The sequence below is a fragment of the Eptatretus burgeri genome, chromosome 10, assembly GCF_056783735.1.
Source record: "Eptatretus burgeri isolate ZD-2024b chromosome 10, Ebu_testis_v1, whole genome shotgun sequence".
NCBI lineage: Eukaryota > Metazoa > Chordata > Myxini > Myxiniformes > Myxinidae > Eptatretus > Eptatretus burgeri.
Genome location: NC_140970.1, coordinates 62,577,545 through 62,592,046, shown reverse-complemented (window position 1 = coordinate 62,592,046; position 14,502 = coordinate 62,577,545). Strand labels below are relative to the sequence as shown.

At 41.4% G+C, this 14,502-nt stretch overlaps 1 protein-coding gene across 5 annotated transcripts in view; it reads right to left on the bottom strand.

Annotated features, from left to right (window-relative positions):
* PDE2A (phosphodiesterase 2A) overlaps positions 1-14,502 on the bottom strand; it is a 314,549-nt gene that overhangs the window by 18,104 nt on the left and 281,943 nt on the right. For all 5 annotated transcript variants that reach the window (XM_085898655.1, XM_085898657.1, XM_085898656.1 and 2 more), the window contains 3 exons: positions 13,578-13,652; positions 8,718-8,817; positions 4,509-4,621 (listed from right to left, as the gene is read on the bottom strand). In XM_085898655.1, the coding sequence (XP_085754781.1) occupies positions 4,509-4,621; positions 8,718-8,817; positions 13,578-13,652 (288 nt within the window). The remainder of the gene's footprint in view (positions 1-4,508; positions 4,622-8,717; positions 8,818-13,577; positions 13,653-14,502) is intronic.

Below are 14,502 nucleotides of genomic sequence, written 5' to 3'. Positions count from 1 at the left end.
GATGCCTGTATCCCCCTCTAAGAAGAACCGTGTCCACAGCCATAATCCAGGCAGACACTGCCGCAGCCCAGCGGATCCAGCCAAAATGGCTTCCCTTGGGCGTGCCAGGCCGAGAGTGGAACAAGGCCCTGACCAACTGACCCACAACCAGCATGAGGACAACAACTCCCAGGCATGCATGGATGCCAGCAACCACACACCACCATCCACAACAGACAGAAGCCAGACAAACAGCCACCATGGTTAACGCAAGCATCATCACCTGACCTTGGGCTGTTACACTGGTCTGCTCAGCTGCCTGCGATAAGAGTTGGAGTTAAGTTATCAGTCGCGTTCGTGTGCTGTATGCACGTATGTGTCTGCATTTTAAAAATTTAATTTCTTCACAACTATTAGTCTGATTGACAGGAAATTTTCCAAATTGGTGCGCCTCCTCCTGAAGGATTTTTTTTTAGTGATAATTATGACGTCATAGGTCACGTGGTACAGGTGACATCTTGAAAAATCCCCCAAAAAACTTTGCACCTCTATATTTCCAAAACCGCTCCATGCAAAAAATTGAAACGTGGCTCATTGTCAAGTACTCCCCCTGGGGAATAAGATATGTTAATGATGATGGCATCGGTGCCTTCATTATGACATCAGAATTCGACAAGTGCATTGCTTGATCTGGTCAGTATGAAAAAAAAAATTCTCTGCAATTGTTGAAACCACAAACCGATGAATGCAAAACTTTAACTAATCGATCAACTACCCATGGGAAATATAGTTTGATAAAAGTGACATCATCGGTCACTGGTCTGGCACCATATTGGATCAAAGAAAATAAAACCTTAAAAAAAACCAGAAGAGTTGGCTTGCACCAAGTCCTTCTCAAGACTGTGCAGGGTAATTATTCAATGAATACCATCTCGTTTTTAAAGGAACTTAACCTTAAGCATTGCTCATCTGCTTTGATGAGTTTCTTTGGTTTTCTAATCCGTTTTCTATCTTTAACTTCTCCAGCCTCATGATGCTTTTGTCTTGTGCTTGAATGCCACATCTGGTAATGCCTGTTTTGTGGGATATTTCTCGCTAGGAATGCCTTCTTGGTGTAAAACTATTATTTTGAGTCTCGTCGAGTTTATATTACCTGCAAGATAGGAATTACAAATTAGGGAGGAAAAATGTCAAGGCTGAAGACTTGGATTTTTGCACAAGAAGAAAAACGAAAAACTACAAAACAAAAATCAAAATCAAAATATGAATTATGGGAAGTATTGCAGAATGCATGGGACAATGGGATCTCTCCAGAAATTGCAGCAGTGTTCCAAAACGAATATCTGCTGTTTTGCATGAAAAAGATGGTCACTCCAAAATGTTTCAATTTATTTGTGCATAAGTAATGTACAGTACAATAAAATCGATTTTTGTTTCTTTAATAAAACGTGATCATTATAACACCTTTTATTTCTCAAAATATGCGAGCGTGACAATAACCAGAGAGTTGGTGTCAAAGCCACCCAATGCTCGCCTGTTTATACATTTATCGTTTTTAAAAGACGAGTCGAATAATATTTTATATAAAGCATTGCAGTGAAGTCTGATCCAAATAATTTCAAAGCAATATATGTATTTGTATATTGTAATCAGTAAAAAATAGTGTGGTAGGTAAAAACATTAGAAAGGAAATAACTTGCACCAAAAACTTTAACATTTTCACGCTGACGCTCACGCCGGGGGAATCGCTATAGCTCTCTGTTCTTCGAACAGGCGAGCGAAAAACGTTTATTTTCAAGATGGTCGAACACTTTTACATCACACTCTATATTTCCCGCATCAGACTGAGCTATATATTTATTAAACGAGTGGGTCCATTTGGTCCATTGGATCAAATTTTATTTGATCTTCAAGGCCTTGTTGCATGATGTCGTGGTCTTCGACCATGAGGTCTTCAAGCCTGCTGGACTGCTTGAGCATCAGCTTGCCTTTTACCAAGCTCAGATGTGCTTGAGCCAGGGTGAAGAATATACGTTCGTTATTATTATTGCCAAATTATACTACAATTATTATTGTTGTTAATACTATTTGTATTAATTAATATATGGTTTGTTAAAATGTTATAATTATTATTTGCAATATCGAAGATTTTCTAAGTATATTGATTGGTTAGTCGATTTGTTATTCTGTCTGTCTGTCTGTTTGTTTGTTTGCCAATCGCCTACAGGTCAAAATTTTAAACCGACCTTCTGAAACTTAACTTCTCCACATGGTAGTCACAAGCAAGAAGCCTATTGTGTTTGAGGTCAAAAGGTCAGCATAGACCAAATGTCAACAAGTCTGTCATTTCTAAAATCCTCAATTTTTATCTGAATGATTTGAAATTTGAAGAGGATTTATATTTCAGATGAATGAATTGAACAAGCGAATTATTTTTGAGGTCAACATAGATCAAAAGATCAACATCATCCAAAGGTCAACAATTAAGGTGGTATTTCTAAAATCCTCAATTTTTATTCCATTGACTTGAGATTTGAAGAGGAGTTGCATGTTTGGTCATTGAATTCAACCACCAATTATTTTTGAGGTCAAATTTGTTGAATGGATTTTGCAAGTATCGTGCTCTGCATGACGTTGTCTTCTTGTTTTTGTTATTACCCTTGCCGAAGGAGAGGTATTGCATTTGGGTCCGTTTGTTGTCCGCACAGAACATTTTTTTTCCAAAACTGCTTGTTGGATTGAGACAATTTTCACCATTGGTGCGACCACTCATGTAGAATGTTTTAATGATAATTATGACGTCATCGTTCATGTGGTGTGGCAGCCATATTGGAAAAATGGAAAAACTTTGGACCTCTGTATCTCTGAAACTGCATCAAGGAAAAATTTAAACTTGGCATATAGCAAGTACTCCTCATGGGGAATGAGTGATTTTTTTATGACATCCTAGGCGCCTTCATTATGACGTCATAATTGTAAATGTAGAACGCCACATCCGATCAGTATAAAAATTTGAGGGTCATCCAGAGATAAAATGGTCCACAGAAAAAAAATTTGATGACATCATCAGTCACGGGATTTGGCAGCCATATTGTTTAAAAAAAAATCTAAAATGGCTGAACAGATCGAGGCGAAACTTTACAAGTATGACCACCTGTCCATGAGAAACGAAAGGTTCACACATATGATGTCATAGTTCACATGGTTTGGCAGCCATATTGGATTTACCCGAAAATATCAAAAAGTACACCACTCAAAAGAAGTCCTGGTGAGGGTCTGCAGTCTGATTGCTCTTTTTCTTGTTTATTTTGTAAATAGAATGTCATGCCATGGTGGAAGGACCTATTTAGCTGCTCTATACACCTCAACATGGCGTATGTTTAAAACATGGGAATTTTTCTGGGTTCTTTGTATTTAATTAGTCGAATCAACTCAGGAGTTCATGCCGATCATGATGGTGCATCACATTCCACGTCAGACCGCTCCAATAGAACTTCACAAAAAAACATGCCCCTTCCACACACACACACACACACACACACACACACACACACACACACACACACACACACACACACACACACACACACACACACACACACACACACACACACACACACACACACACACACACACACACCTCATCCATTTTTTCAACAACTGTCAAATAATGTTAATATCTATGAATGAACAACATGGTTCAGCAGGCATTTGCATACTATACTATAAATTATTGTGAAATTTTGCAAGTTCATTCAACAGGAAACTCTTATCATGCATTGTGGAAAATCAGAAAACACATTCCATCAGAACGAAATGCCCTTCTTTTTTTTTAATCAACAAAATGCTTAAATTCGTCATCCTGATATGTTTACAAAAAGAACAATTTTTGGTCACAATTCATCCACCTTGGCTCATTTCCCCCCTTTACATCCCTTGACAATCAAGGTGATCAGAGATAAAGGGATCAAAACGCTGCATGATGTAATTTAAAGGTGTGATAATTTGACATTGCTTTCTTCTCCTCTGTGCCATCTTAAATTGTTTCACTGTTCTTGTGCTCGAATCAATGTGCCACAGTGACCATCATATTATTTGGCCCCTCCGATGTCCTTTGTGAAGCAACAGGCGAGAATAATCCGTGCAGCAAATATTGTGCAGAAAATGAGAGCAATCTATATTCTGAATCATCTTGTACTCTTAATTATCTCATGGCTTGAAACTAACAGCAATGGTCTGCACAGATTAATAAACAACATCATTATTCATGTCTCTGTGTCCACTATTATTGGCATTTAAGTTTCTGAAGTTAAAAACAACATGCTTTTTTGCTGCATTATATCATGGGGGGTAAGCGGGTGATGTTGCTGAAGGAGAAAATGTGAATATAAACAAACTAACAGTTACCAAGACAGCATTATATGAATGTTTTTGTTTCGACAAATGATGTAATACCAGGTACAATGATGCAGGTGCTACCGGTGTCATTACCGATGTCTGGTGTGAGTAAATTAATGAGTCATACATACAGCAATCTTGCGTGTGGTTTTCCATCCCTTGGTTTGGTCGGATAGATCACTGGATGTCATAAGCAGGCACAGCAGTAGATTGTGGTGCTCAGGGTTGTGCTTGTTGTAGCCCACTACAGAGAGGGGGCGTGGGGAGAGTAGGTTGAGAAATGCCTCTGAGATGAGCAATGTATCTGTGAGAGTCAATGCAATATGCCCCCTTATCCCTACGGCATCAACCGCGCATACGGTGGAACCGAGCATCCCAGCACCACCAATTTAACTGTACATATTCTAAGAGAGCCAGACTGTGCTCATTATGAACTGTTATCTCCTCCGTTACTAAGCAACGAGCTAACCATCTTCCCAAAGTGTTGCAGGCACAATAAAAAATTGAAATGCCTTGCAGGCACATGAAATAGACAATCAAATCCCCCGAATGCCCTGAGGATGGATTACAAAGCCATAATAGGCCACGTTAGTGAATTATACCACCTTGCCCCTACCCAACCCACAAGTCATAGCGGGCATCCTGGAGTTTCCCACACTGGTTATTAGAATACTAAATTTGTCTCCACAACACTGTCTTGTGACTGCCGCTTTCCCTCGACGTAGGCTTTACTGATATAGTATATTTGGAAGATTTACAAATGCCTATAGCTTGAAATCAAACTCGAACAGAATGAATCACGATGTTAAAAACTTAAAACGATTCATTCAACATGGGTTACTTTGTACATTTTGTTCTTACATGGTATATTACAGTGAAGTTAATGAAACCGAATGAGGGGTAGGGGAGGATGCAGGGGGGTGGACAAGATGGATACAGAAGGAAACTCTTAGGGAGGAACAACTGGAAATTTAGGGTGGGGTTAATGGGTGCAGAAAAGATCATGGTTTTGGATGGGGGATAATCTGTGATGATGGCGAACAGCTGTCTTAAAGACCTAGAGGGAAGAATGAGATTGAAGATGATGTGGAAGTTTGTTTCACAGATGGAAAGAAAAAGAGGAACAAATGATTGGAGGTGAGCAGTGATTTTGAAACTTATGATTTTCCCCTTCTCATCATTTTGAATCTTTATTCCATAAATTAAATTCTCCTCGAGTTGCTGAGCAGAAGGAAATCATATGGAGACGTACGAGGTCCGTCTGAAAGGTAACGGGACTTTGCCTGCTGTGTGCTCCACTGACACAACTTGAATGAACGGGTTGCATCACAGTCTTTCACAACATTCCAGCAATATATATGATTGGTGATGGTTGACTGCTCTCATGGTGTGATTTTTTTTACAGGTCATGCTTTACACATTGTCCAATTTGAGTCGTGGTGCTATGAGTCGTGAGCAGAGAGCCAATCTGAAGTTTCTTGCCAAGTTTGGCAAAACACCTTCCGAATCCTTCGCAATGCTGCAGCAAGTCTACAGGGAAGAAACGATGTCATGTACACGTGCATTTGAATGGCATAAGAGGTTCAAAGAGGGACCGGAAGAGGTTAAAGACGATCCACGGTCTGGAAAACCTTCAACGAGCAGAACGGTGGACAACATCGAGCGTGTGAAGCAGATGGTGCGTGCAGATCGTCGACTCACGGTTCGGATGATTGCTGAGGAACTTTCCATCAACAAGGACACTGTCTGGAGCAACATCACTGAAAATCTCGAAATGCGCAAGGTGTGCGCAAAGATGGTCCCCAAGCTGTTGTCCGAATACCAGAAACAGCAAAGAGTCACTGTCTGTCAAGACATTATCGAGCGCTTTGAGAATGATCCAGACCTGTTCGGGAGAGTCATTACTGGCGATGAATCATGGATATTCGAATATGATCCCGAGACTAAACGGCAGAGTCATCAGTGGAAAAGTCAGGCATCACCAACACCAGAGAAAGCAAAGATGTTGACGTCGAAGGTCAAGCTGATGCTCATCGCGTTTTTTGACATCAAGGGCATTGTCCACTTCGAGTTTCTACCAAACAGTGAATCAATATATGTACAAGGAGATCCTCCGGCACCTCATGAGATCAGTGCAGGACAAGAGGAGGGATCTGTGGGAGAACAACGCCTGGGTGCTCCAGCATGACAACACCCCTGCTCACAGTGTCCTGAGCATCCGACAGTTTCTGATGGAGAGGAACGTGCCAACTCTAGAGCAACCCCTGTATTCGCCAGACATGGCCCCTTTTGATTTTTCCTGTTCCCCAAGCTCAAGGGGGTGATCAAGGGGACCCGATTTCCTGATGTGGAGGCCATCAAAAGGGCCGTGATGACAGAGTTCCAGAGGATTCCAGAAGAAGCCTTCGGGGGGTCATTGAAGCATGGAAGAAGAGGATGGACAAGTGTGTGAGACTGGAGGGAAACTATTTTGAAGGGGACAAACTGATTTCAATTTATTTTTTGGAATAAAATTTCTGTGAAGTCAGTCCCGTTACTTTTTAGACGGACCTCGTATGTAAGCTGAATGGTTCAGCACTTCCAATCTCAAATCCATTCGGGTTAAATGAGGGTTCTTTTTAAACTCCACTGACGCTTATTGTCGTGAATTTTACATGCAAATCCATTGACCTTTTCTACTCTTCCAATAATGCTTCATAGTTGTGCTGTGATATCATCATATTGTGCACAAGTTTGCAGCGATTGCCCAAAAGGAACTGTGGACCATTGGAGATGTTCGTGAGAGTTTACCACTCTTGGTTGTTGGATGGGAACTTCTTCTTCATGCATTTTTCAACCTTTTGTACCACTCGATCAAACTTACTGCATCAGAGACACACGATAAAACTATAAATGTAATCTCCACTAAATTTCACCTGCTTTGATATTTTCATTCACCATTGAACTTCATTACAAAATCCTCTCCTCTTTATCTCTTTGTTAAGGACTGCACCCTATGCTGTAACATCACTCAAGCTTCAGATAGGCAAGCAGCATCCTCTTTTTTTTTTTTTTTCCTCTCTCTCTCTCTCTCTCTCTCTCTCTCTCTCTCTCTCTCTCTCTCTCTCTCTCTCTCTCTCTCTCTCTCTCTCTCTCTCTCTCTCTCTCTCTCTCTCTCTCTCTCTCTCTCTCTCTCTCTCTCTCTCTCTCTCTCTCTCTCTCTGCAGACTTAGATATAATCACGAGCTGGTCCTACACTTGGAATACGTCATTGAATCCCAAAAAACCTCATTCACTCTCTCACACTCCCTGGAAAGACTATGTAGTGAATGTTGCCCCCCCCCCACCCCCAATCTACTTTCTTAATAATCTTCTTGAAGAAGTTCAGTCACTCAAACTCTTGGGTCTCACGATCATATATGATCTTTCTTGGGCAAACCACATTTCAAGTTGGCCTCCAAAGCTAGTTTCTGACTGGGCATCCTCCATCATACAAAGTCCTTCCTTGGTACAACTGAACTCTTGTCCACCTACAAAACCTTCATTCGCAGGTTGATGGAATACTGCTCTCCCCCGGGTGGCACCCATACCTCCACCTTGCTCAGCTTGATACTGTGGAAACCAAGGCCTTCAAGATCATTGGACTCACCCGTGATAAAGATAAGACTATGGCCTCTCACTTTCACATTGCAGACAGATCAGTGGCCTCTATATCTTCGACCACCTACTTTCTGATTTGCACCCTCTGCTCTTTCCGTGCTTTGTCTTACCCCAACCCCCAGGTTTCTGCTGGGAGCACATGATCCACCAGCAAACCCCTTCTGGTGAAACTCCCAAAATGCAGAATCACCGTTCACCTCCACTCATTTGCTCATCTTTTGTCCCACCTGTGGAACCAAGTTCCACACACTCTTCAATCTCATTCTTTCCTTCAGGTCTTCAAGACAGCTGTTCACCATCATCTCAGATTGTCTCCAATCCAACACCATGATCTAACCCCTGTTAAAGCCCACCTCTTTCCAAAATGCCAGCTTTTTCCTTCCCGGGAGTTTGCTCCTGTATCCAACTTGTCCAATATGTGCGTCCTTCCCTACGCATCATTCTTCTCCCTCTATTTTGTTCCTCAGCCCTGCCGTTGGTATGTTTCCCCCACTTTTTTGCTGTTCCTTTTGTTTGGGTATGTCTTCATTTTTGAGCCTTGACTTTGTACACAAAAAAGGAACAAGTTAACATTGAACTACCCTCCTGCTAGCGACTTGCACCTTCTGATTTCTCTACAACTGGCAATCTAACTACAGCACAACATAATTTATGGAAAAGGCAAAATAAAATGATTGAAGTGAAGAAATCAGGGGGCTCACTGTCTGCCATAGTCCTGAGGTCTTTCAAGATACGAAGATGATGAGCCAGATCTGTAGCCAGGATGATGTCTCTCATGAGGTCAAGCATGCGTTGGTATTCCTAAGGGAGAAACAAGAAAGAAAGATAGCTATTATCACATCACTGAACTCACCAGTTCATATTCAGAATAACGTTGCTGTTGATACTTTTACAACCACTTTTATTTATTTTTTGGAGACACTATCGAGACTCGTATGAGAGTCAACACACAGAACGTACAACAAGGGGAGCAAGAGATAAGAGGAGTGGGAGAGAGAAGGACAAAACAGTGTGGAACACAGAGATCTGTGGAAAGGAGAGGGAATGGGGCAGGGTACACAGAGTAAACAAGATGGACATGACAGGGACTTTCAGGAAGGAAAGCAGGGAATTTGAAGGAGGTGGGTTTGGGGTGGATTAGCGGGGGTAGAAAAGATTGCGGTTTTGGATGTGGGAAGATGAGATGGGGGTGAACAGCTGTTTTGAAGACCTGGAGGGAAGAGTGGGATTGAAGAAAGTGTGGGAGTTTGTTCCAAAGGCAGGAATAAAGAGAAATGAAAGAGTGAAGGTGAGCAGTGATTCTTAATTTTGGTAGTTTTACCAGGAGAGGGTGGCTGATGGACCTTGAGCACTCTGTGGAAATATGGGGTGGAGGGGGTGGGGGGGACATATCTTAGACAGAACAGGGGGGGGGGAGCAAGGCCAGAGAGCAAGAACTCTCTCATGCTCCAAAAACTGGAACGATGACACGACCCGGGAAATGAAACTCAAACTAGGCACACCGCCTGGGCACTCTGCTCAACTCCTTGATCCCAGATGGACAACCGCAACCAAACCTGTGTGCGGGCTTTCAGCAGCACCCACAAAGCCCCACAACAATTGCTGGATCGGCCTTCAATCAAGCGGAAATCCATCCCCTAAGCCTCTCAGCTCTTTCTCGAAAGTTCAAAGCTCACGCCTTCATGCCAAAACTTGTGCCTACCTGGGGTTGCAAGTCCGAAATTCCCCATAAAGTACATATACGATGGATTACAAAGGATAGACCATTAAAAAAGGGTTTCAAGGAAGAAGCGGTGTTCGACAAACAATGCAGTAAGTTACAAAGTTGTCGTTCCAGAAGTTGTGGAACCACAACTGTCTCTACAAATAGACACATAATCCAATATCACAATTACCTCACTCTTATATCAACACATGCACTGTGGAAATAAGTATTTCTAAGCAATACAATCTTAACTTCTTGAGGACGTTTCCACAACTATATATATAAATATATATAGATATAAATATATACACATATATATATATATATATATAAATATATATATATATATATATATATATATATATATATATATATATATATATATATATATTCTTCTTTCAGCTGCTCCCGTTTGGGGTCGCCACAGCGGATCATCCGTATGATCCGCATAGTGATTTGGCACATGTTTTACGCCGGATGCCCTTCCTGACGCAACCCTGGTCGCCTCTTACGACACAGGGATATGGTACACCTATTTTAACCGGGGTATACACCGGCCCAGTACACTGGTACTCATTTCGCCGACCTCGGAAGGATGACAGGCTGAGTCAACCCCCTGGTGTATTAATTCAGTGGCCCAATGGGGCTTGAACTCAGGACCTTTTGGATCCCAAGCCGCTGCCCTAACCACTGCGCCAACACCAGGCTATATATATATATATATATATATATATATATATATATATATATATATATATATATATATATATATATATATATATATATATATATATTGCAACAGTGGACTGTGGGTGGACACGTGGTCAAATATTCCACCTGGACCGTCACCAATTTAGCTATGAATGGTCCTCAGAGGCTGTGCACCCCATCCACTGGGAAAGCCGAGCAAATCTATACTTCTGTTTCTGATGTACAGAAACTCCACCAAGATCTGTCATCTACACCTGGTTCAACCTGTTTAAAGAATGGGGGTCGAGTGATAACCCATGGTGAACCACTGTGCTTGAGATCCTAACGAGGACTTTTCGCACAAATTTTTAGCAGCCATGGTCTGACCCACTTTTTTAATTACCTTTCTCAATTTTAACTGCTCACCAGGCCGACACACCAGTGGCAAAAAGAGAATTTATTAAAGGATGATGGGGGAGGGAAGAACAAGAAGCAATACATACCAACAGCACTAATCTCTCTAATATTGATTTCCCCCACTCCCATGAGATCTCAACAGCTTACATGAAATATCTTATGGTCCAATCACTCACCAGCATTAAAAAGAGGGATAGATCACAGGACAGACACACATCACGTATATAAGATGCTGTTCTTTAATTTCGTCTTTGCTATTGTTTCATTTGATGTCGTGTTACTGTTTACAACAGCAGTTGATACCCACCAAGCTCGGTGTAGAGACCACCAGGAAACGTTTAATGGAGAACAAGATGGACAATACAAGTTGTGGAACATTAGGATTTGAGATCAATGACATTTGTAACTTACTGCAGCTTCTCCTGGAGTGCTTCGAGTTCCTCTTTAAAAGGTAATACAATAGGCAAATATTTGGAACTGCACTGGGGTCGCCGGTCTCACCTGTGGTGGCTTACAGTCATGGAAGAACGAGAGAACTGGTCCATTCCCCACCTAGTTTCACAATCACGATGTTGGTTCCCATAGGGCAATGACAATTTTGTAATTTGTTAGAAAGATTCAATCAACACAACACATGAGGCAATTAACTCCATCTTTCCATGCATAAAGTGTACATATGAAAATGAGCATTCTGGGTATTTACCATTACTCAACGCACTGGTGAAATGGGCACCAATCGTTGTATAAACACTTCCATTTACAGTAAACTGACACACATGGACCATTACCTCAATTTCTCTTCATGTTACACTAGTGAAGAGGGTGTATGTAATGTCAACCACAACAAAGGACACCAGGAAGGAACCATCCATCACATTTGAGATACACAATGAGGGCCAACAGTTAAATCTTGATGACCCAAATCAACCAGACTTGGTGATGTAATGGTTAGAGCATGAACTCTGAGTCGAGGAAGTCAGCAGTTCAAACCACGACCGAATCATACCAAAGACTTTAAAAATCCGACCTGCTGCTTCCTTACTCGATGCTCAGCATTTAAAGAATAGAGCATGGGTAAACCATAAGGGTTGGCGTCTATAGAGAGGAAAAATATTTCAACTTACTTTCCCCACTATGATGTCATAGGTACCCAGAGTGCTCTGGGAAGTGACGTTGTTTCCCTCAAGCTCAGTGGCTGTGTTTGTCTGAAGCTCGGTCTGATGTGGTCCAATTTATTTGTCTGCATGTATATGTGTGATTTGTGTATTCGGCTCCAATGAGCACTGGAGCCTTTAAACAAACAAAAACCTGCTCTCCTCAGACACGCCTCCCCAGCACTAGAATCATGACCACACTAGGACTCTTTCAGTGACAAAGGACCTTCAAATATTTACAGAAATGGACTGGTTTCTGCTGTCTGTGTCAGAATGTTCTATTCTGACCGAAATCGTTCTGCCAACACAAAACACACAGTGAAGAAGGGCAATATCGGCCTACCATTGTGTGACGACACCAAGAACCTGGATTCAACCTCAAACTGGCAGACACACCTCGTTTTATGAACCTGGCTCTGAAGAAGAATGGTGTTTTCCCTTAAAAACAAGATCATTAAAAAACACCAATGGCTTATATGAAGCATTGTTTCTATAATGGACATGCAACACCCACACAAATGACTCAACGAAAGAGATGGAACATTCATCGTTTGCAGTACGTTTATACGGTAAACTCAGTGAACAACCGTAACTCAGCTGCGTGTTCACATATACCAGCTGGCAAGAAAATTCACACATGTAGGGACACAATTATGAGATGCCAATTATGTTTGGATATGTTAAGAAACAACTAAATCGGTGATGTTCAGTTTTTCCTTTCACCTTTAAAGGTGAATAATACTTACGGTGATTTATACGAGAAGGTGGTTAAAAAATTAAAAATTTTTTAACCACAACCTACTAAAAGATAGAAACAGCATCAGCAGATGAAGTCCATTCTGTATCTACATCAGTCATTCCCTTTATTTGCACCATTTTAATATGCACTTAGAAACATTGCAGATGGAGATGTACGGGGATATAATTGGCAGGACTGGTAGGTAGCTTGAGCATGGATGGGTGATTGCATATATCTGTGCTGAGTGTGATGGCTGTGAGAAGGTCTTGTCAAGAGATAGTGTGTGGTCGGTGTTGTAGTCTTAAACCTGAAAGCACATTCACCCACTCCTCACTAAAATACATAAATAAATAAAAATTAATATAAAAAAACTCCAAAAAGGTGAACAAACATAAGAAAAAAATTCCCCCCATTTTTATTTTAACATCCCGGTGATGTCCCGAGCCTGCCACACTTTTCTCATCCCCATTCTTGCCCCCATTCTCCCAATAAAATGACATCGTTGGCTGTGACGGATTTATTTAATCTGGTGTTGGTGTAGACCTAAACCGCGAAGGTATTTCATGTTACTGAAGCAGGAAGTCTCAATAGACTTTTCGTGCAGCCCACCTACTTGTCTCAAATATCGATGTACTTTGCTTTTAAAAGCAATGATGCTCTCAAAGTCCACAACCTCAATCTCAATTGGTAAATGATTGCAGTGATCCATTACTTGATGAGAAACTGTATACTTTCTCATGATCAATGGACATCTGGGTTTAAGCAATTTGCATGAATGGCCTCCTATGAGGTCCGTGAGTATGCACACAACCATTCTGGGGAACGTGTCTGTTGTTGTACTTCAATAATCACACACCTTCCGAGAAAAGTTTTCAAAGATGTTGCATCCCTCAGTGTTTATTATGGCCATCGCTTGCGCAAAGTGGTGTCTCTGTGGAATAATGGTGTGGCCATGGGGTGGGAAGAGACAGGGGCGGGGGTGGGGTGGGAGGGGGGTAATCAATCACACAAGGCTTTGGGGGCATCTAAATATTACATAAGATAAATTCTGGAATATTTTTTTTTTTGCTTTTGGAATTGAATTTTGGAATCAAGTCACACAAAGCTTCAGGGCCACTCAAATATTACACAAGATATATTTGGGAATTTTGGACACAAATCCATGTATTTTCAAAAGTTCCTTTTCTCCCTACTTCTATCCTCATTTCCCAACTCCCATTTCTCCTCCCTCTAATATAAATTTGAACATGATTTTTGTGTCCAATCAAAATTTGCTTTTAATTGATTAAAATAACCTGCACATGTTCTCGATTCCCACTCTGCCTCTCTCATTCTCTCTCTATCTCTCTATCTCTCTCTCTCTCTCTCTCTCTCTCTCTCTCTCTCTCTCTCTCTCTCTCTCTCTCTCTGTGTGTGTGTGGCCTATTCAGTCTGTGCTTCTCCTTTGGCAACCTTCCCTTTGGATGGAAATCATCAAACATAACTACACATCACATCAAACATCTACAAAGATGATGAAAAAAAACAGACCCTACCAACTATAGGCTGGTGAGCTTGTTTCCATTTACAAGCAAAGTCATGGAATCCATCATTGCTGCTGATGTCAAATCTTTCCTGTTTTCCAAAAGTCTGATCTTCCACCATCAGTTTGGATTCAGTCCTGGTAAATCAACTCCACACAAAATGCTTCTCCTCTTTCAGCAATGACTGGAGGCCATCAATCTCAATGAAGAGGTCAGGACCATCTCATTGGACATACATCGGGCATTTGATACAGTCAA